General features: G+C 42.0%; 1 protein-coding gene across 4 annotated transcripts in view; it reads left to right on the plus strand.

Moving 5' to 3' along the window:
- Positions 1 to 23,915, plus strand: part of LOC145351956 (transcription elongation regulator 1-like) — a 121,924-nt gene that overhangs the window by 80,727 nt on the left and 17,282 nt on the right. For all 4 annotated transcript variants that reach the window (XM_080201779.1, XM_080201780.1, XM_080201782.1 and 1 more), the window contains 6 exons: positions 7,410 to 7,522; positions 9,195 to 9,283; positions 11,476 to 11,633; positions 12,269 to 12,335; positions 12,736 to 12,871; positions 21,226 to 21,315. In XM_080201779.1, coding sequence (XP_080057905.1) covers positions 7,410 to 7,522; positions 9,195 to 9,283; positions 11,476 to 11,633; positions 12,269 to 12,335; positions 12,736 to 12,871; positions 21,226 to 21,315 — 653 coding nt within the window. The remainder of the gene's footprint in view (positions 1 to 7,409; positions 7,523 to 9,194; positions 9,284 to 11,475; positions 11,634 to 12,268; positions 12,336 to 12,735; positions 12,872 to 21,225; positions 21,316 to 23,915) is intronic.

Raw genomic sequence — 23,915 nt, forward strand, 5'->3', positions numbered from 1 at the left:
ATACTTATAAAAACTCTTGCTATCCTTTTTTTATATTAAGCGCTAGCCCAGCTTCATAGTTTCTCCTACCCTTCTTTATCAATTTCTTTGTCAATCTTTGTTGACATTTAAACCTCTCCCAATCCTCTTCTCGCCCACTACTCTTAGCTACTCTAAACGCCTCCGCTTTTAATTTAACACTTTCCTTCACCTCCTTCGTTATCCATGGCTGATTACCTCTCCTCCTACGGTCCTTTTTGACCATCGGAATAAATTTTTGCTGAGCACCAAGAAAGATCTCCTTAAAAATCCTCCACTGCTCCTCAGCAGACCTACCTTCCAACGCGCTCCCCCAGTCCACATTCGCCAATTCCTCTCTCATCCTACCGTACTCCCCTCTGTTCAAACAAAGGACGCGTGTCCGGGAACCCACTTTGTCGTCCTCCATCTGCACCCGAAACTCCACCATACAATGATCACTCTCCCCAAGAGGATCCTTCACCGCAAGGTCCCTGATTCTACCCGCCTCATTACATAACACCAGATCCAAGACAGCTCGCTCCCTCGTCGGCTCCAACACACACTGTTCAAGGAAACTATCCTGGCAGCATTCCAAGAACTCCTCCTCGAGCCCACCGCGTCCAACATGGGTCGACCAATCAATATGCAGATTGAAATCTCCCATAACTACGGCCGTCCCATTCCTGCACGCCGCACTTGCGCGTTAACAGCCCGTCCCACCTCCAGATCATTATTCAGGGGCCTATAGACGACACCCACCAGCGTCTTCCTCCCTTTGCTGTTCCTAATCTCTACCCACAACGATTCCACTTTCTGCTCTTTGGCTCCAATATCATCCCTTGCTACCACCCTGATGCTATCCTTAATCAGCAGAGCAAGCAAGTAAGGCAAGACCTCCCTCTAACAAAGCCATGTTGCATATCCCTAATCAGATCGCAACGCTCCAAATGCTCATACATCCTACCCCTAAGTATTTTTTCCATTAATTTCCCTACCACCGATGTCAGACTCACCGGTCTATAATTTCCAGGGTTATCCCTACTACCTTTTTTAAACAGCGGTACCACATTTGCTACCCTCCAGTCTTCTGGGACCTCACCTGTGTCCAAAGAAGAGACAAAGATTTGCGCCAGAGGCCCAGCAATTTCATCTTTCACCTCCCTAAGCAGCCTGGGATAAATACCATCAGGCCCCGGAGCTTTATCCGTCCTTACGCTACCTAAAAGCCCTAGCACTTCCTCCCTCGTAATAGATATTTCCTGCAACTGATCCTCAACTCCCTCCAAGATTCCGCACGATTCCGAACCCCTCTCCTTCGTGAATACCGACGCAAAGTATTCATTCAGGAGCTCCCCCATTCCCTCCGACTCAATACATAACTCCCCACTTTTGTCCCTAAGAGGACCAATTTTCCCTCTAACTACTCTCTTGCTCCTAATATAGGAATAAAATGCCTTTGGATTTTCCTTAATCCTACCAGCCAAAGCCATTTCATGCCCTCTCTTCGCCCTTCTAATTCCCCTTTTTAACTCCCTCCTACTCTCTCTATATTCCTCCAGCGCACTCTCCGTACCCAGTTGTTTCGATCTGACATACGCCTCCCTCTTCTTCCTGACCAAGTCTTCAATACCCCCTGTAATCCACGGCTCTCTAGTCCTACCTTTCCCATCCTTCCGCTTAACCGGAACATACCTCCCCTGCAACCATTTCATTTTGCCCTTAAAAGCCTCCCACTTGCCAACCGTGGACTTTCCAGCTAACAGTCCCTCCCAATCAGTGTCCTGCAGCTCCCTCCTAATCCTGCTATAGCTCGCCTTTCCCCAGTTCAGCACACTCCCGTTCGGCCGGCACTCATCCCTTTCCATTTTTATCCTAAAGTAGACGGACTTGTGGTCACTGTTAGCCACATGTTCGCCTACCTCTACCTCAACCACCTGCCCTGGCTCATTACCCAACACTAAATCCAGTATAGCCCCTCCCCTAGTCGGGCTGGTTACATACTGCTCTAGAGACCCTTCCAAAACACATTTCACAAACTCCTCTCCCTCCGTACCCCCAGCTCTAGGCCCCCTCCAATTCACTCCAGGTAGATTAAAGTCACCCACTACAACCACCCTATTCTTCCCGCACCTATCCAAAATGCCCCTGCAAATGCCTTCCTCCACTGACCTCGGGCTGTTGGGTGGCCTATAGTACACCCCTAGCAACGTAATCTCTCCCTTTTTATTTCTCAACTCCACCCACAGTGACTCAATCCCTATCTCTTCCATATTGTCCTCCCTCTGCACTACTGTGATGTTCTCCTTTACTAACAGTGCCACCCCTCCACCTCTCTTCAACCCTCCTCTGTCACACCTAAAACACTTGTACCCAGGAACATTCAGCTGCCAGTCCTGCCCTTCCTGTAACCACGTCTCCGTTACAGCCACCACATCTAACTTCCTCACAAACATCAAGGCCCTAAGCTCATCCGTTTTCCCTGTCACACTCCTAGCATTGAAACAGACACAGTTCAACCCACGAGTGTCCCTCGGAACCTCCTTCTCCCTGACAATTTTCCTTTCACCCGACTCTCTCCCACACACATCCCCACCCCCCCCTCCCTATTAGTTTAAACCGTTCCTAAACACCCCAGCTAACCTCCCCGCTAAGACACTAGTTCCCCTCCCATTCAAATTCTCCCCACCCCTCCTGTACAGTTGCCCTTCTCTCCTAAACACCTCCCAGTGATCCACAAAAGTAAAGCCCTCTACCCTACACCAATCCCTCAACCATGCATTCAGCTGCATGATCTCGTCATTCTTTGCCCTGCTGGTACTGGGCAGCAACCCAAAGAGTGCCACCCTGGAGGTCCTGCTCTTTAGTTTGGACCCCAACTCCCTAAATTGCCTACGGACCTCTACCCTACTCGTCCTTCCTATGTCCCCCTCCCCTACGTGTACTATGACCTCAGCCTGTGCCCCCTCCCCTTTCAAAATTCCCTCTACCCTTTCTGTTACATCCTTTACCCCTGCTCCAGGGAGGCAGACCACCATCCTGGAGTCACGCCTCTGCCCACAGAACCTCCTGTCAATACCTCGGACCCTCCCATCCCCTACCACTATCACCTTGCCAGCTCCCTTCTGTCCCTCCAAGTCAGTCTCCCCCTCCTGCCTATCTTTCTGTACCCCTGTCGACAAATTTTGGGGGGCCTCTGGGGAGGCTGGGGGACCCTGACTACTCTTCTTCTTCCTCTTTCTCCTCCTAACAGTCGTCCACCCTTCCTGCTCTTCAGCCCTTGGGACCTCTTCCTGCTCATGGTTCCTAGCCATTAACTCCTCGTTTTCCCTGACTAGAAATGCATCTTCCAGACGCCCCTCGAGTAGCCAGACCCGGGCCCTCAAGCGCTGCAGTTCTAAAGATTTAGTGCAGATGTGGACCTTGGGGACACGTGACGCCACCAAGAACTCCCACCTGACACAGCTTATATTCCTCCCTATATTCCCTACCATGAACCAACCTCCTACAAGTGCCAAAACGTAGAAATGTACAACGCTCCTTCTCCAAGCCTGCTCTCGCCTAAGCCCAGCGAGCCAAAGCCCTTCTCACTCAGCTCCCACTCACTCCGCTGCCCGCTGTGTGCTGCTACCCCTTTTTTATACCCCCTGCTCCCCCTTACAGACAATCCCCTCGCCTAACTTCCAGTACGGAAGTAAACTACTCTGAAACAAACCCCGAGAACCGTAAGTACAGAAAAAAAGCAGTTTTCAATTTAAATCAGGCACTCACCACAGCCACAGCCACCAGGTTCAATGCTCCGGAGAACAATGAGGTGGATCCCCGGGTGAGTATCCGATTTATACCCCCCGCTCCCCCTTACAGACTATCTCCTCGCCTAACTTCCGGTACGGAAGTAAACTACTCTGAAACAAACCCCGAGAACCGGAAGTACAGAAAAAAAGCGGTTTTCAATTTAAATCAGGCACTCGCCACAGCCACCAGGTTCAATGCTCCGGAGAACATGGTATGAATGGTATGCTTTGTTTAGCACAAGAAACAATACTTTTCACTGTGTGCTAATGACGTGACAATCATCAGTCAAATCAACAAGAGAGAATCTAATCATTGCCCCTTGATATTTAATGGCATTACCATCACTGAATTCCCCCATTATCAGCATCCTCGGACCGGGGGATTGGGGGTTACCATTGACCAGAAACTGAAATGGACCAGCTAAAAGAACCATGGCTACAAGAGCAGGTTAGAGGCTGCAAATTCTGCAGAGAGTAACTCACCTTCTGATTTCCCCAAAGCCTGTCCATCATCTACAAGGCATAAGTCAGATTGTGATGGAATACTCTCCAACTGCCTGGGTGAAGGAAGCTCCAACAACACCAAAGCTCACACCATCTTGGACAAAGCCTGCAAGATTGGCACCGTATCCACTACTCTGACATGGAAAGAAAACATGGATCCTGAAATCCCACAATGCACTGGCTTGCAGAGTATGGCAAGCCAGACAAAACATAGATTACATAACATTTCTGGTTGAACTTTTGAAATTCCTTGGTGGTTTCAATGCTCATCAAGACATTCGTGCTAAGGACTGATGTGCTCTCTGTTTCGATTGCCCAGTGTCTTCAGGTGGAACTCCCAAGCCCAGAACTGCAGAGTTGGAAGCAAAGTAAATCTTTGTCTATTCGAAAATGTGTTTCAGTCGTCAGCTTGAGAAAATTGCAGATGTCATTTTCCATTGTAACTTTATAAAAAAGTGAAGGTTTTCATTTCATCAGTCAGAACTGGATTTGAATTTTAGTTCGAGACAAAGAATTCCCTTAAACTAATGAACTTGGCACAATCTTGTGTCTTATTTTCTTCCTCAAATACTATGATTTGTGATGTGGTTGCATTGTCATGGGTGTTGTTTCCATCTAATTCCTGTCCAAATGGCTACAATTGCAATTTGTTGAAACTCCCATTGGCATTATGATCTTCAAAACAAAGGTTTATCTAAATTACAATTTTTCACAGGCAGGTAAACGTGCAGTTTATGGTGGTGATTGACCCCCTCGTTAGTTCTTTAAAAACCTGCCCCACAAAACATTGAATTGTAACTAAATGAAAGAGAAGATTAGCCTGAGGCAAAGGTACATGCAGTAAATTTATGATTCATGGAAGGAGCAGCACCCTATCGCGCTTGTGCCAGCTCTTGGAAAGACACGTTCAATTAAATCCATAGTCATGCAAATTTTTTCCACTTCAGTATATATTCAGTGTTACTGTTGAACCTGTTCCCACCACCTTTTCAGATTATCACAACTTAAATTTATTTAAAAAATAAATTCTCCTCTCGCTGCTGATTCTTTTGCAAATCTATGTTTAAATCTGTCCTGTCTGATTCTAATTTTTCTTTACTGTATAAATGGCTGCTTTAAACTACCATATGAATCTTAATAACTATCAAACCCATAATTAAATGTAGAGTGCCAGTATGGACAGCTGCTTTTGCAAATTCAGTCTAACAAGATTTCAAAAAAAATCGCAGTTCATGAATGGCTTTAATCACAGTAACACTTGTTTGTTTGAATGAAGTACCTCAAAATTCCTTTGTCAGTTTCTAATGCTGAATCTTTTCTCAATTATAGGGCAAGCAGACCTGTATATTGAGACCATACAAAAGCATATCCTGTACCTGTAGCGATCAGTTGGTGATGGATATGTAGAAAGTTTTTATCATAATATAGATCCATTGACCTACTGTGTTGCTTTGCATTATTAACTTTATCCTACAGTCAATATGGATGGATGGATCTAATCTTATAATTAAATATTGCCAGTAAGTTGGATTATTTGCTCCAGCCAAATGTACCACAGCTGAATGCAAGAGTTTGGCATCCATCTGCATGAAGATTTGGCATCTGATTTGTTTCTTGTTCAGTATTGTTGTGCTACTTGAAATACCCACAGACAGTTCAAATGTATTTTGAGTTAGAAATGCATTCATGTTTTTGCCTGTTGTTTGGCTAGGTTTCTTTTAGAAATTGTGGGGAAATTTATGACTTCCAACAGAACAGCTTAATACCTGTGAAACATTTTCTGATGTCAAATGGAACAAACCTTCTAACTGGGTGTTTTGTGGTTAGCTGCATAATTCCATCTGATCAAATATTCCTCCTGAGGAAGGTTCTCTCTCAAAACTACCACCAATGCAGGTCATCTCTCCCTATAAAAAGAGATGTGCCTTTTCACTTTTGAGTCAGGAGTGCCAGTAGAACCTGACCCAAAGGTAATGTGGAAAAGAGAGCTAAAAGAAGTGAGTTCTTTCTCTCCTAAAGATATCCTTTTCTTAGTAAAATATAGTTCCAAGAACACCTCAACCAACTTATTGGGAACTTAACAGCCAAGCCTGATTGTGTTGTTATCTGGCATTCACGAATGCGTACTCTCTAGTAAAGGGTCACCATAAGGTGTGGAAACTCATTGGCATCTGTTCCCTTGCCCATGGACACTCAGGATAACTGTGGTTGAAGCTGCTGGATATCCAGCAAATGCCAATGATTTCACTGTTTAGTTTTGGGATTTTTAACACAATTTGAAATGAAGGAGTTCAACACAGACTTGGTTGAACTTGTGACCTTTTCATCTCTATGGTATTTTCTAAACTGGGTGGTGCCTTGAATCATGAACATAAGAAGTAGGAGCAGGAGCAGGCCATCTAGCCCTTCGAGCCTGCCCCGCCATTCAACAAGATCATAGCTGATCTGAAGTGGATCAGTTCCACTTTCCCGCTTTCTCCCCATAACCCTTAATTCCCTTGTCGATCAGAAACCTATCTACCCGTGACTTAAATATATTCAGTGAAGTAGCTTCCACCACTTCAATGGGCAGAGAATTCCAGAGACTCACCACCCTTTGAGTGAAGAAGTTCCTCCTCAACTCCGATCTAAACTGCTCCCACCACCACCACCACCACCACCACACCCCCCCCCCCCCCCCCGACTTATTTTGAGGCTGTGCCCTCTAGTTCTGCTGTCCTTTCTAAGCGGGAAGAATGTCTCTACCCTATCTATCCCCTTCATTATCTTATATGTCTCTATAAGATCCCCCCTCAGCCTTCTAAACTCTGAGTACAGACCCAGTCTATTCAATCTCTATGAAGTCAATAAAGTCATTGGTGTCATTGTTGGAGAGAACTCAGAGTTAATAGTTAGGCCTATAATATAAAATACTCCATAGGAGAGCCCCCCCACACACACAACAGGCTCTAGAAACCAATCACACTTTTTGATGTTTCATCAGTACTTTTGTTTTAAGTTTTTGTTCATTTAAACGTGAAACATTTAAAGTCAATGTCAAATTGTGCTGAATTTGTAGTAGAGTCGGATAGTCCAGGAACATAAATTAAACACTCCTTATTTTTTTCTGTACAGTAGAGAAAGAAGTTGAGAAACCCAAAGAGCCAAGCAAAGAGCCAGCAGAACCTGAGCCAATGGAAATGGAAGAGGAAGAGCCTAAAGAAGAGCCTCCAAAAGAGAAGAAAGAGGTTTGTACAGAGGCTGCGTAAACCGCTTCTTCACCACATTCAAGAGAGATGAGGGCGTTTGGAGCCCTAGGAAGCAGGAGTTATTTTCCTACCTTTTACTTATTTCCCCTCTCCCTAACTTGGGATGCTGAAGCCAATCGTAATATTACTGCTGCAGCTGTGGCACGCAGAATGGCATTCAAACCTAGATCTGCTTTGCTCAAAATAGTTTGGCTACTAACTGGATTACATCACTAAACTATTGGATTCCAAAGCCAATTCTTTTTTTTAAAAATAATGTTGGAATGAAAACGGGGCAAAGAGAGATTGGTAATCGAGAGATCTGAGCTGTTATTCCACAAATGAGAGTTCAAATCCTACCATGGTAGTTTGAGAATTAATATTCATTTTATTGAAACAGGAATCTATAAGTAAACAGAAACCAATGAAAGTGACCATAGAGCTATTGGTATATTTAAAAACCTAACTGGCTCCCAAATGCATTTTAAGCAAAGAAATATGTTTTCCTTGCCTGGTCGTCTTGTGACTCCAGTACAATTGACTCTTAATTGCCTAAGACCACTTCTATTAAACTGCTATTGATTGGGGAAGGTGGTCCACCACTGCTTTCTCAGGACAATGAGAGATTGGCATAAATGCCAGCAAACAAACCACTCCCAAATTCACTGTCTAATGAATGGTGTTTTTAAACTTCAGTATTGTTCATAATGAGCATCCTGCTGTGTTTTATTTTGTCCGAGTCTAATTTGTTAAGTTGTTTCAGTGTCATTAGACATGTCATGTATTGCTACCAGTGTGCTGTTTTATTTAAGTCATGTAATGTAGTACTAATGTAGCAATGTGGGATCAGGCTGCCAAGTAAAGAGTATTGTATTCTGGTTGTTTCGCTACACATTTTCTGCAGGCAGAGTTGTATCCAGCACAGGAGACAAATCAGCCTGTTGTGTCTGTGCTGGCTGCATAGGAAACCCTGTCACATTCGCATCTGCCCGATTCCCTAAGTTTATTTACTTCAAGTGCCTGTCCAATTTCCATGATTCTGATCCAGAGAGACAAAATGAATAACTACCAGTTTATATATTAGTATCACAAATAGGCTTACATGAACATTGCAATGGAAGTCCCCTGTTCAGTGTATTTAACATTTAATGTGGGAAAAATATAAAATTTTCATGCATACATCACTATTTCCACCAGTCAGTGAAGTATAATGTCGACAATTCAGTTGGATTGGAACTTATTTTCACACTGCTGAAGATGTTTGTTTAAATTCAATATTGTGGCAATATGGCTTTGACAGTAAGTATGTAGCCTAACTATCCACCTTGGCTGCATGTAGCCTGTAAGCCTTAGCCACCTGTGGTTTTCAGAACTCCAGCCTCTACTCACAGATTTGTCCTTTTTGAATTTTGGTTTGGAAGAGATTGGTTTCGGCCTAACTGATACCTTCTGTGGAGGAACTCGCAATCAAAGCATCAATGTCTGTCAATATCTCCGGCTTGTGAGAGACGCATGTTAGTGGGCATATTCATTTCAACTTTACATCTGGTCTTCAAGGTTCTATGATATCTTTGTGAGCAACACAAGTGCTAAAAAATTTGGAGATTGCTATCCTGCAGTTTTAATCAGTAACTGTCTATAACACTGCTGTCTGCGTGCCTATCTGTTTTAGGAGCCAAAGGAAGAGGTGCTGACTGAGGAAGAGAAAGCTGCACAAAAAGCCAAACCTGTGGCTACCACCCCTGTCCCCGGCACACCATGGTATGTATGCCGATCTGCTCAGTAAGTTGGTACTTGATCGTTGTTAACTGTTTATTTTCCTGTGTCTGCATTTTTAAATCAGTATGTGTAGGTACATACATTGCAAAATGGGTAAATTGCATGATTAATAATCAGTTGTATTTCCTGTACATGATTTAATATCGTCATGTCGCAGGCAGTTGACAGAAGAGACTTTGAACCTGCACTTGAATTCTAAACTCGCTCCTTGAGATAGAAGGACAGTCTTTTGACCTTTTTTGCACACAGTTTTGCATTGGATTGTTGATTCAATTTACATGAAAGCTAAATGCATGACATCCCTACATCAGTTTATCAGCAAAAAAAATTTATACAATATTGCTAATCTCAATATATGAAGACAATTTTTGTTTTAAGTTTGTTTATTAATGTTTGAAAATCATTTTGCTTGGAGTATATTAATTTATATTTGTCTGTACCATTTCTGAATTGAATAGTTGGGCAAGTAGGCAGACTTAAGTTGACATTATGTTTTCACTTAAATTCGAAAATGAAGAGTATTTCAAATCTGTACTAGGTTCAATTCAGCATTTCACTTGCTAGCAACTTTGAGAATCAGGAATTGCTGTGGGGAGAGTCCTTGGCTGTCTGGCAGCAAGAAAAGAATACAGCCAACGTTCAGTTCTGTCTGCCCTGCCATTTTATTTTGGCTCTGAGAAAATCTATCTGACTTCATATAAAGGAAAACTGATCTTTAGAAACTTGGACTGTTTAACATTGATGTCCGTTCAATGTTCATCTCAGGACTTTAGTTTTTAAAAAAAATTTAATTGGGATTGGACCCTTAAATGATGCCATTTAATTTCTAATGTATTTTGGTGAAGCGAGCATGAAATATTCTCTGTGCACTAAAACCATACTCATAATCAGTGCTCAAATTGCTGGAGAAAAGTAGCAGAGAGCACTGAAACAGTGAATTATAAGAGAGCCTGACATTTATCTCCCTGCAATAAATGTCATCGATGCATTGGCACAGAATTAAATGGCACGACTGAAACCTTGTGTCCTGGTGAAAATAATTCCTAAAATATGTTTTGAAGGAATCAAGAATATCTTTGAAGGAATTTTTTGTCCCTTGTGCTTTTGTTCACCCTTAAGCTTGAAGCACAAATAAAACCAATACCCAGGTTAAATTTGAACTGATTTGATGTTTGTTATAAACTAACATAAATTTTTTAAAAAGTTTAATTAGATTAGATTTGTTTTGAATACTACACTCTCACCTCTACAGCCTCATGTATCATCTTGTTGGGAGAAGAATAACTGTGGCAGCCGGTGAAGGATAGAGCAGCAAAACCAAGTCATTGACTGCTCAGCAAGTCAGCACTCACAGTGAATGTAAACGTGTGGTTATGCTGCCAGCAGATGGTGCTGGGGCACTTCATTAATATCATAGGATAGATTACTTAAAAGTTATTATAGGGATGTTCCATTCGCCGTCTTTGGCTCTTCTCCACAGCCCATAATGCATCTTCTGGAATGGTTTTGTCTGTTATCTGTCTCATATGAACTTGCCAACCTCTCCTTTATGTTTCTCTCTCTCTTGATACCATGACAGTGATATCCTCCATTGCCCACAGCTCTATTCAAGACTTTTTCAGAGTTGAAGTAAACGATCTTTGTCATGTTTTTCCACACTTTGTTGAGGATTTTGAACGTCTTAATTGCCTCAGTCTTTGCCTGATGTAGTTTTGCTTTCAAAAACCAAACTTGGTGTTGCTTGCTCAATGTTCTTGAATTACCTCATATCTTTTCTATGCAGGGAGATGGTGGCATAATGGTATTGTCAGTGGAATAATGCTCCGGGTAACCAAGTTCAAATCTCACTAGCTAATTTACATAATTTATTTATCACTAAAAGTCTGAAAGTTGACAATTACTTAAAAAAAAAATCTGATTCACTAATGTTCTTTCGGGAAGGGAATCTACCACCCGCACCTGGTCTGGCCTACATAATTGGTAATTCTTAACTGCTCTTCTAAAATGATTTAGCAAACCACTCAGTTCGAGGGCAATTCGGGATGGGTAATAAATGCCTGATTATTCTAGGATTGTCACTTTGAAGAGATCCAAGGTTTTGGGTAGGTATAGGACACCGTAGTGATTGGTCTTTATTCACTGCTCATTTGTCATTATTTTCATTGCCATGTTAGGTGTGTTGTATGGACTGGTGATGAGCGTGTATTTTACTATAACCCAACAACCCGCCTGTCAATGTGGGATCGGCCTGATGAGCTGGTTGGAAGAGCTGATGTGGATAAAATTATCCAGGAGCCACCTCATAAAAAGTCTGAGAATGAGAAGAAACCTGGTGAGTAACCTTAATTTGTATATTGACTATTACTGCAGTATTAACTCTAACATAATGTGCATGTTGATTGCTATGCTCTAACACTTGGACTGGCAATTTGAATTATTCCCAGTGATTAAATGCATGACTGAGAGAGCTTGGATAACTTTTTTGTGTGACTTTTTAAGTTAAATATTAAATTATAAAATGGAAACATTTCTTCTGAAGAACTTGGGTCACTGATTTTTATGTTGTCTATTGTTTGCTGCTTAGCATTCTACAGAATAAGGAGCTTGAGTGGTTCAATGGATTGACTTGAATTGATTAGTAAACTTTCAATACTTAAAGCAGTATTTTTGATGACATAAGTTGAGCTTTATCTGACACTCACATTGGTGATGTATTTTTTTTGTTAACATGTAGACTTTTGTGAAGGTACAAATCCACACCAGACTAAATTCAAACATTAGTTTCTCAAAGCACTGGTACTTGTTAAAGCTGAGTTTGGCATGAATGGCTCTACCCATTCTTCATTCATTACTACATAATTCAACTGAAATTTGGCTTTAAATTTAAGTTTTAAAAAATCAGACGATTGTGTAAATAGGATAAACAATTTGTCTTTTTCTAAACTTTAAATATTTCCCTGTATTTAGTGAAAGAAGAGACTGAGCTCCTAGAAGATGAATATGACGATGAACCAATTAAAGCGAAGAAGCGAAAGTAAGTCGTGTAAAATCTGACAAATCTGTGTAGTGTAAGAAATCTACAAAAGCTGTCTCCTGTTTCTCATTTCATTCATTTGGCTAGAATGCAGTGTGTTAAAAGCAATTTATTGTTCAAATATAACTTGCATAATTTTAAACAGTTGTATTCCAATCTGTTCCTCTCTTGAAAGCACTAACGCAGGCTAGGATACAGTTCTGAAGTGCCAGCTAACTTCCAGCATTTCTCTAAGTGACCATTCCTCATGCTCGAATGCCCTGGCCTACAGTAGTTATCTTTGGCCCTGTGGAATCCAATGTTTTATAACTATTGAACTGCTGCAAATAGAGATAGAAAGAATATTCTGTCCTCTTGGATTATGAATTTGCTCCTTTTTTGATATTTAAAACTATTACAGGAAGGATGATCTCAAAGATCCAGAGTGCGAGAAGGAGGCAGCTATGGAAGCTGAGATCAAAGCAGCCCGGGAGAGGGCTATAGTTCCACTGGAGTCTCGCATGAAACAATTCCGAGATATGCTGCTAGAGAGAGGGGTAAGAACTTATGTTGGCTATCCTGTTTTGTGCAAGACTTGGAAAATACAGACATTCAACTTTTATAGTAATGGAAATACCTCTTTTATTTTAGTGGTCACGGATTAGATTCTTATCCATACATGAATTATGGCATTTCTATTCAGTTAGCAGTGAAATCAGCAAAGCTTGTTCCCTCAAAGTTCGAGTTGAGATGTGTCAGTTGTTTGGTGAAGTTGCATAAACCTAGCTTCTCATTGTAAAGACATCACGCAAGTTCAGAGTATTTGAAGTGAAGGGTGGTACAAAAGAAAGGAGAAGCATCACATCTAGGGCATGTGTTGTCAGTGTTAATTTTATTGACATCGGCCTCTGTTAGATTCAGAGTGAAATGCTCCCCATTGTCTGACAACAATGTGCATTAACCAAGCCACAGGCAACTTGCACTCTGGCTTTTTTCTTGCTTCTCCCACCAGCAATAAATTGGAGTGTTTGAGTGAAATTGCTGGTTATGGTTATTGTGGGCTGGGGTCTGCGATAATTAGGTAGAGACCAGGAGAATTTATTTTGCTTTGAATCCTCTTAGTACCAGCTGCCAGATCTGATAGCTCAGAATACATGGGCTATCTCCTGCATCTGTTGAACCTTGGTTTAAACCCAATTCTTTTTAGGTGCATATTGTGGCTCTGTGAATATTTCATTTTTCCCCTTGTGTTGTAGAATGAATCGGTACCTTATTTTATGCAAACTGTTTCTAAGTTGTCTGTTTAGGCCTAAAACCTAATTTGCATATTTCAAGTTGAGTACTTTTTAAAATCTTATGATTGAGCTTGTTCCTTCTGCAAAAAGAATATATTTCTTTCACCTTGATTTAGCAACTACTCTGCTCTGATTATGCATTAATCATGTTTAATTTGGCTTTTTTAACAAAACATGCATTAGTGACCATTCAGGATTCTTACCAGAGGTGTGTCTATTCCCCTTTTAAACAGGTATACCATTTCGGATGCTGTTGAGGGGGATTGCCTGTCAGGAGGAGATACCAGCAGTAGCCAGACCTGTGACACCACAGCTGGTTCTGCTGTGAGACAGGGTCGGGCAAAGAGCAAGCGAACAGTAGTAATAGGGGACTCGCTAGTTAGAGGCACAGACAAGCATTTCTGTGGCCAGAATCGAGACTCCAGGATGGTGTGTTGCCTTCCAGGTGCCAGGATCAAGGACCTCTCTGAGCGATTGCAGGACATTCTTAAGGGGGAGGGTGAGCAACCAGAGGTCATTGTACATATTAGTACCAACGACATAGGTAGGAAAAGGGTTGAGGTCCTGAAATGTGAATATAGAGAGTTAGGCTGAAGGCTAACATGTAGGACCTCAAAGGTAGTAATTTCAGGACTACCGGTGGAACCATGTGCTACTGAGAGTAGGAATAGGTGGATTAGGCAGATGAATGCCTGGCTTGAGAGCTGGTGCAGTGGGCAGGGATTTAGATTTTTGGATCATTGGGTTTGTTTCTGGGGAAGGGCTGATCTGTTTGAGGGATGGGTTATACTTGAACTGGAGGGGGACTAACATCCTGGTGGGGAGATTTGCTCGAGCCACTCAGGAGGGCTTAAACTAGTTTGGCAGAGAAATGGGATCCAAAGCAGTGGGGAGACAAAAGAGAAGTTTGAGGACAGCACGGAAGTTAAAGAGAGCACGTTAATTAGTAAAGGCAGTGTCAGTAATCCTCGTATCAGACAGATCAGACAGGAGCAAGACAGAAAGCAAGCAAAGTCCAGATTAAACTGCATTTATTTCAATGCAAGAGGGCTGATAGGCAAGGCAGATGAACTCGGCATTGATGGGTACATGGGACTGGGATATTATAGCAATTACTGAAACATGGCTAAGAGAGGGACAGGACTGGCAGCTTAACATTCCAGGGTACAGATGCTATAGGAAAAATAGAACAGGAGGTAAGAGAGAAGGGGGAGTTGCACTTGTGATTAGGGAAAGCATCACGGCCATACTGAGAGGGGATATATTGAGGGTTCAGCTACTGCATCTATATGAATAGAACTGAGAATTAAGAAGGGGGAAATCACTTTGATGGGGTTGCCCAAATAGCGGGCAATTGAGGAGCAAATATGTAAGGAGATTACAGATAGCTCCAAGAAAAATAGGGTGGTAATAATAGGAGATTTTAATTTCCCCAACATTGACTGGGACCGCCATGGTATTAGAGGATTGGATGGAGAGAAATTTGTTGAGGGTATTCAGGAGGAATTTCTCATTCAGTATGTGGTTGGCCAGTCTGGAGAGGGGGCAAAATTTGACCTCCTCTTGGGAAATAAGAAGGGAAGATGACAGAAGTGTTAGCGAGAGATCACTTTGGGACCAGTGACCATAATTGTATTAGTTTTAAGTTAGCTATGGAGAATAAGTCTGTCCCAAAAGTTAATATTCTAAATTGGGGCAAGGCCAATTTTGATGGTATCAGGCAGGAACTTTCAAAAGTTAATTGGGGGAGCCTGTGGGAATGAAAAGGGACATCTGGTAAGTGGCATGCTTTCAAAAGTGTGTTAACCAGGGTTCAGCGTAAACATATTCCTCTCAGAGTGAAGGGCATAGGCTGGCAGAAGTTGGGAACCCTGGATGACTCGGGATATTGAGGCCCTGATCAAGAAGGAGGAGGCATGTGACGTGCATAGGCACCTGGGATCAAGTGAATTTCTTTAAGCGTATAGAAGGTATTGGAGTAGAGTTAAGAGAGAAATCAGGAGGGAAAAAAGAGGACATGAGATTGTTTTGGCAGATAAGGCAAAGGAGAATCCAAAGAGCTTCTACAAATACATAAAGGGCAAAAGAGTAGCAAGGGAGAGAGTGGGGCCTGTTGTAGATCTGCACATAGATTACCTTGTTGATCCTTAAGAGATGGATGAAATCCTAAATGAATATTTCTCATCAGTATTTACAGTTGAGAAAAGCATGGATTTTTAGGCAACTTGGGGAAATAAATATTAATGTGTTGAGGAGTGTACATATTACAGAGAAGGAGGTGCTGGAAGTCTTAAAGCACATCAAGGTAGATAAATCTGCAGGACCTGATGGAGGTATATTTCAGGGCGTTGTGGGAGGCTAGGGAGAAAATTGCAGGTCCCCTAGCCGAGATATTTGAATCATCAATAGTCATGGGTGAGGTGCCTGAAGATTGGAGAGTGGCAAATGTTGTGCCTCTTTTTAAAAAGAGCTGCAAGGAAAAGCCTGGGAACTACAGGCCAATGAGCCTCACATCTGGGGTGGGTGAACTGTTGGAAGATATTTTGAGAGGCAGGATTTGGGGATGCAAGGACCAATTAGGAACAGTTTGCATGGCTTTGTGAGTGAAAAATCACGTTTCACAAATTTGCTTGAGTTTTTTGAAGGGGTAACCAAAAAGGTAGATGAGACCAGTGTAGCTGATGTTGTCTACATGGACTTTAGCAAGGCCTTTGACAAGGTACAGCATGGTAGGTTGTTGCATAAAGTTAAATCTCACGGGATCCAGGGTGAGGTATCTAAATGGATACAAAATTGGCTTCTTGACAGAAGCCAGGGGTTGTAGAGAGTTGTTTTTCAGACTGGAGGCCTGTGACCAGTGCTGTGCCCACTTTTATTTGTCATTTATCTTAATGATCTGGATGAGAATATAGGGGGCATGGTTAATAAGTTTGCACATGACATCAAGATTGACGGCATGGTGAACAGTGAGGATGGTTATCTCCAATTGCAGCAGGACCTTGATCAGTTTGGCTAGTGGGCTGATGAGTGGCAGATGGAGTTTAATTTAGACAAGTGCGAGGTAATGCATTTTGGTAGATTGAACCAGGGCAGGACTTACTCAGTTAATCGTAGGGCGTTGGGGAGAGTTACAGAACAAAGAGATCTAGGGTACATAGCTCCTTGAAAGTGGAATCACTGGTGTACAGAGTGGTGAAGAAGGCATTCGGCATGTTTGGTTTCATCGGTCAGAACATTGAATACAGGAGTTGGGATGTCTTGTTGAAGTTGTACAAGATATTGATAAGGCCACACTTGGAATACTGTGTGTAATTCTGGTCACCCTATTATAGAAAGAATATTATTGAACTAGAAAGCGTGCAGAAAAGATTTACTACCGGGACTTGATGGATTGAGTTATAAGGAAAGGCTGAATAGACTGGGACTTTTTTCTCTGGAGCATCGGCTGAGGGGTGATCTTATAGAGGTCTTATAAAATAATGGGCATAGACAAGGTAGATCGTCAATATCTTTTCCCAAAGATAGAGGAGTTTAAAACTTGAGGGCATAGGTTCAAGGTGAGAGGGGAGAGATACAAAAGTGTCCAGAGGGACAGTTTTTTCACAGAGTGGGGAGTGTCTGGAACAAGCTGCCAGAGATAGTAGAGGCAGGTACAATTTTATCTTGTAAAAAACATTTAGATAGTTACATGGGTACGATGGATATAGAGGGATATGGGCTAAATGTGGGCAATTGGGATTAATTTAGAGATTTTAAAAACAAAGGTGGCATGGACAAGTTGGGCTGAAAGACCTGTATGACTCTGACTCTAGGTCCAACTCCATTCAGATCAGAAATTTGCACCGCCACACTAAATTCAAGCAAGAATGTTGTTTCCTCCATTCAGGTGTTTGCAAAGCCCTAAGGTGGCATTGCATGGCTCACAGAGCAATTGTAAGTCATTTGGACCTTGCAGTGGAATGATTCCAGGCAGGTGGGTGACAACAGTGCTAACCAATTGGGTGTCCAGATAGAATGTAAATCCTTCAGGGACCACGATGGATCATCTAAGAGTCTTTGAATTGTTCCAGAGCTGCTGCTGTGAATGTTAATCAGGTCCAATTTGTTAACGTACAAAGCACCACATGGAACAGTCCTCCCATGTTTCCATAACAAATTCATGTGAAGATTTTGGCAGATTGGTTTGATTTTATGATTCATTAATAGATACATAAGAATGGGACATTGTGTCCTTAAAGCCTCCCCTGCTATTTAAGATCATGGCTGATCTGATTAAGGTTCCAACCATTTTCCTCATCTTGAGGAGAACTCTTACTGTGTATCTGAGTTTGAGTCTCCCCTACAAGAGGAAATGTCCAGTGTCCTATCAAGTGCCCTCGTGATCTTTTATGTTTCATTGAACAGAATCATTGAATACCTACAATGCAGGAGGAGGCCATTTGGTCCATCAAGTCAGCACCAATCACAATCACACCCAAGCCCTAATCCCGTAACCCACATATTTACCCTGCTAATCCTCCTGACACTAAGCAGCAATTTAGCATAGTCAATCTAACGTAACCTGCACATCTTTGGACACTTGGTGGGCAATTTAGCATGGCCAATCAACCTAGCCAGCACATCATTGCATTGTGGGAGGAAACCCATGCAGATACAGGGAGAATGTGCAAATCCCACACACAGTGACCTGAGGCTAGAATCGAACCTGGGTTGCTGGTGCTGTGAAGCAGCAGTGCGAACCACTGTGCCACCATGCTGCCCTTCAGTAAGATCACCTGTCATTCTTCTAAATTACAAGTGGTGTATAAAGTTGAACCTTTCTTAACATGAGCCCTTCATGCCAGCAATGAGTCGAGTGAACCTTCTCTGAACTGTTTCTAATGTAATGATATCCTTTTTCAAATAAGGAAACTAAAACTGTTCACCGTACTCCAAAACCAGATGTGGTCTCACCAATACCCTGTAAAATTATAGTGAAACTTCCCTATTTTTATATTCTATTCCCCATGCAGTAAATGTGAACTTCCTACTTGCCTTCCTAATCATTTCCTGTTCCTGTATATTAACATTTTGTGGGTCAGATCCCTCTGTACCAGAGTTCTATAATTTCTCACCATTTAAATAGTATATTGCTTTTCTGTTCTTCCTGCCAAAGAGTACAAGTTTACATTTTCCCATCTTATACTCCAGCTGCCACTCCCACCCTCTTTACGACCCATTTACATCCTTTTCTTGATAACTAACTTCTCTTGATGTCATCAGCAAATTTAGCTACCATATATTTGTTCCCTTTATTCAAGCCATTGATATAGATTGTAAAAAGTTAAGGCCCTGTCATTGATCCCTGTGGCACTCTACAAGTTACAAATTGCCAACCTGAAAATGACCCATTCATGTCTACTGTTCCCTGTTAGCTAACCAATCCTCTATCCAGGCTAATAGCTTGCTTCCTCTGTGAAATGCGTTGAAGTATTTTTAAGGCACCATATAAAGACAATTTGTTTACGTTGCTATATTCCCTCCATTGTCTGGGCAATGTGAAATAAAGTGATTACGTTGTCTTCAAACTTTTCACTCTTACCCAGAATCCAGTCCATCCATTCCCACAGGTCTTGTAGGTCTAATAGCTTTGGAGTAGTTAGTGTTGGGTGAATACCTTCAGCTTAGCTTCATGCCAAAACATATGGGTAATGTGGTACAGATTTTGGAATTTAAACAAGTGAAAACAGAAGATTGTATGTTTCACCATCAATCTGGAATGTCATGATGATATCTTCGTGGCAATACTCAGCATGTGGTTTCCCTAATCAGATAAGCTATTCTCCTACACTGTGGAGGGTGTTGTCATTTGAAGAAAGATGACGATCCTATCAGGTAGGTAATTTATATTTTTACACTAATCTTTCTCTTTTCCTTTCATGATATCAGTATGGTTGCATTAAAGTCACATTGGTGGCAAGACTTACAATACCTCACCAAATTTCTTGAGCTTGAGCTGACGCAGTCAGTGTTAACAGGTTATTAAGGCACCACAGTTGACCTTAATCCTACCCTGACCCAATACTAGTGCTTGACAGTAGGAATCACAATAGGGAGAGGACTCCTGGGAGTTACTTTGCGCTTCTAAGCCAATTTTCACACTCCAAATGTTGGCCCCCATCTGTGGCCAATACATAGCATGGGACTGAATCTGGAATTAGTGTAGTCGTGTTGAATCTATGGTCTGAAAACCTAGTACAGCCCCTGAACCATGACAAGGCAGCTAAGGAAATCAAGGCTGTTAAGTCTTGATTCTTTTCTGGCTTGTCCTGTTTGAAATTTCTGACCCTGAAGGTTTGGTATGAACCATTTTTAAATTCTATTGTCTCCTCGCAGCTGAATCTTAAATGAACACCAAAGTCTGTTGATATCGGTGCTTGAGATACAATAAACCATGCCTGCTTTGTAATTATGAGGCCCACACTGACTAAAGCCTGGACTCGTATTTGATGTGATTGGGCTGTTTGGGAGGGAGGGTAGTAATGCTCATTAAAGAAAATAGCGTTTTTAAACAAGTAGTGTTGTGTTTGTTTTAATAGGTGACAGTACCCCAGGGTAAGATCAGTTAATTTTACCCCGCCCCCCCCCCAGTTTTCCCCCAGTTATACATCTCCAGGAGTGTTCCTCTATTTTATCTTCACTTCTTTCTCATAGCATCTTTTCCAATATCATGTACTTGCAAGGTTTCATTGTATGAGCTTCAGGTACTTCCTTGCCCAAAGGATGTCTCTTAATTTATGCACCGTACCATAAAAAGAGCTAACAGAACTTGCAATCAAAAGATTAAACTTCAAGGCTTTGCCTCCATGGGAGCTCCCACTGCGGTCATTTTAAATGTCACCCGGTGGTGGATCTTTTAATGAGAAACTAGTTGGCTGATTGTTCAGTGGAATTCGAGGCCAATTAGTGGGGAAATTGTCAGCATCCCACTGTTGCTTGCTTTTTCCAATAGATATAGGTGCTGTAGTCATTTAAGGTGAAATTGTGGAGATGATTGAATTTGATTTCATCATTGTAAAGAATCTATCTAACATCTCTTCCTTTAAGGCCTTGAATACTAGTTAAGGTACAGACTCAGAGGCAGTAGCAACCCTCTGACATCTATTGACGTGGCCTTAACATGAGTATTGAGAGGCTGTTTGACTGTAGAGAGCATCACTGAGAATCCCAATCCTGTACTCTAATAACTTTCACTTTGTACCTTTCAATGGTAATCACACGACGAACCACTTTTCTTTTCCTATTTTCACCTCACCCCAAGGTTGCTGTGGGTAATGGAAAAGGTTTGGTTGTTCTCACTGAAGTCAACTGAGACTAGGACTAAACTTGGAATGTGGTGTTTGGTGTTTCACCTCGAGGTTGCTTCATTTTATTCATTTTAGCAATTAAAGGAACTTGGTTTAATCTATTTCCTTTTAGCCATGGATTTTGTACATCAGTGGAAGTGCAGAGAGGTCAAGATTTATTTTCACAGTTCAGTCCCATGTGCAGATAGCTCCTTTGTGCTGCTTTCCGATGCTTAAAATTTAAGGATGAATTCAGCGCAATTGTTTTTGTTTTTCTCTTGGCTTTTTTAGGTCTCTGCATTCTCTACATGGGAGAAGGAACTCCACAAGATTGTTTTTGATCCCAGATATCTCCTCCTGAATCCAAAGGAAAGAAAGCAGGTAACAGCAGAACAATCATCTGTACTGTTAGGGATGAGAGAGAATCAAGCTCACAAAACCTCCATTAATTAAAAGACGGAGTCAGGAACAGATCGGCAACATGTTACTTTTTTTTTGTTAGCTATTCCTTTCTCAGTTTCATTAAAGGGCTATGTCTTGCTGCAGTTCAGTTCCACAAGTACTGGCAACCCACTGACATCTTGACTGGGGCCACCTATCACTTGAATGGGTGAAAATTGAGAGCTGTGAATACTCAATGAGACCTTGGAGTCCTCGTGCATCAGTTGCTAAAAGTAAGTGTGCAGGTATAGCAGGCAGTAAAGAAGGCAAAGGATTTGAATATAGGGATGTCTTGTTGCAACTGTATAGGGCGTTGTTGAGGCCACATTGGAGTGTTGTGTGAAATTTTGGTGTCCTTCTGTAAAGAAAGTATAGTGAAGGTTTACCAAGCTGATTCTTGTGATGGCAGATCTGTCATATGAGGAGAGACTAAATCGGTTAGAATCATACAGTGCAGAAGAGGCCCTTTGGCCCGTCACGTCTGCACTAACACATTAGAAACACCTGAACTCCCACCTAATCCCACCTGCCAGCACTTGGCCCACAGTCCTGAATGTTATTATGGTGCCATGTGCTCATCCAGATTCTTTTTTAAGGATGGGAAGCAACCAGCCTCCACCAACAGCGCATTCCAGACCGTCACCACCCTCTGGGTAAAAAGGTTTTTCTTCTCACCCTCCCCAAACTTCCTGCCCCTCAGCTCGAACCTGTATTCCCTCGTGACTGACCTTTCAACTGAGGGGGACAGCTGCTCCTAATCCACTCTGTCTGTGTCTCTCATAATTTTGTACATCTCAATCAGGTGCCTTTCGGTCTTCTCTGCTCCAACGAAAACAACCTAAGCCTGTCCAACCTCTCTCCATAACTTAAATGTTCCATCTCAGGCAATGTCCTGGTAAATCTCCTCTGCACGCCCTCCAGTGCAATTATATCCTTCCAATAATGTGGTGACCGGAACTCCACACGGTAGTCTAGCTGTGGCATCAGCAGGATTATATTCACTGGAGTTCAGAAGAGCGAGAGAGGATCTCATCGAAACTTATGAAACTCTAACAGGGTTAGACAAGTAGATTCAGAAAGAATGTTCCCAGTGGTGGGGAAGTTTAGGATAAGGGATAAACCTTTTAGAACTGAGGAAAGATTTCTTCAACCAGAGGGTGATCAATGTGAGGAATACACTACTCAATGTAGTTGAGGCCAAAACGTTGTCTGACTTCAAAAAGAAATTAGATATATCTCTTGGGCCTAAAGGAATCAAAGGATATGAGAAGAGGGGGGTGGTGATCAGGATATTGAATTCGATGATCAGCCGTGATCAAAATGAATGGCAGAATAGGCTCGAAGGGCTCAATGTCCTACTACTCCTAGTTTTTGTTTCTATAGACGAGAAAGCTTGCACTGTTGTATTCTGTAAATGTTACTGCAACTATTCAAAGTGGATGCCAAGGGCTGTAAGCGACATACATTTTTTTTAGAATGTTTGACTTACTTAAGTGTGCGCGCCTTTAAGTTATTTTCAGTGGTCACTTTTAGGGTTGCTGCGCAGCTTACATGAAATATTGGCAGAGGACAATTTAAACAAAATATTACAATTGGGGTTTCCTCTTAGATTTAGAGTAAAAATTAACAATTTATGTCCCCAGGTTATGGACACATCAGTCAAAGTGAATAGGAAGATCATATTCCCCATCTCGGTCCCTCAGAACGTTATACACTTTAATTGGCTCTCCCCTCAGCTTCCTCCGTTTCAAAGAAAACAACACTAGTCTATCCAAACTTTCCTCACAACTAAAATTCTCTTGTCCAGGTAACATTCTCAAATCTCCTCTGTACACTCAATTGCAATCTCATCTTTCCTATAGTGCGGTGACCAGAACTGTGGGCAAACAAATGATTTATACAGTTCCAGAATAACTTCTCACTCTTGTATTCTGCACTGTCCCTTATAGAGGCAAGTATGCTTTCTTGACCACCTTAACTACCTGTCTAGCCACCTTCAGAGGAACATGCACTCCAATGTTACTCTATACTTCTCAAAATCGTACCATTCAAGATAATTGGCAAAAAAAAATGCAGGCATGAGGAAAACCTTTTTCACGCGGTCCCTGGAAGTGAAAGCAAGTTCAGTCGAAGCACTCAAGAGAGAACCTCTTTATCTATAAGGTGCAAGATTACGAGGAGAAGGCAGGGATTTGCACTAGTTAAGTTGTACCTATGGAGAGTTAGCGCAAGCTGAAAGGACTCTGTGCTGTAACAACTCTGCAATTTATTGTGAATTCTCTTTATTTGGCCTTCCAGGATAAGTTTGGGCATTTGTCACTCAGTTCTTTGTGGGTGAACATCCACAGAGTACAGTGCTATTGCTCAGGGGTCCATGGTTGATCTAGAAAATATCATGTCCCTGTCACATTACATGTGACTATATTTGATGGCGTTGCTTTCAGCTGCCTAACCCCTGAACATCTAAGTTTTCTTTTCTAAACCCCTCTGCTTCTCTATCTTTTTTCCCTCCTTTTAAGACATCCTTTAAAGCCTATGGC

This window comes from Carcharhinus amblyrhynchos, chromosome 13, assembly GCF_965287045.1.
Source record: "Carcharhinus amblyrhynchos chromosome 13, sCarAmb.v2.hapA, whole genome shotgun sequence".
In the NCBI taxonomy this organism is placed as follows: Eukaryota; Metazoa; Chordata; class Chondrichthyes; order Carcharhiniformes; family Carcharhinidae; genus Carcharhinus; species Carcharhinus amblyrhynchos.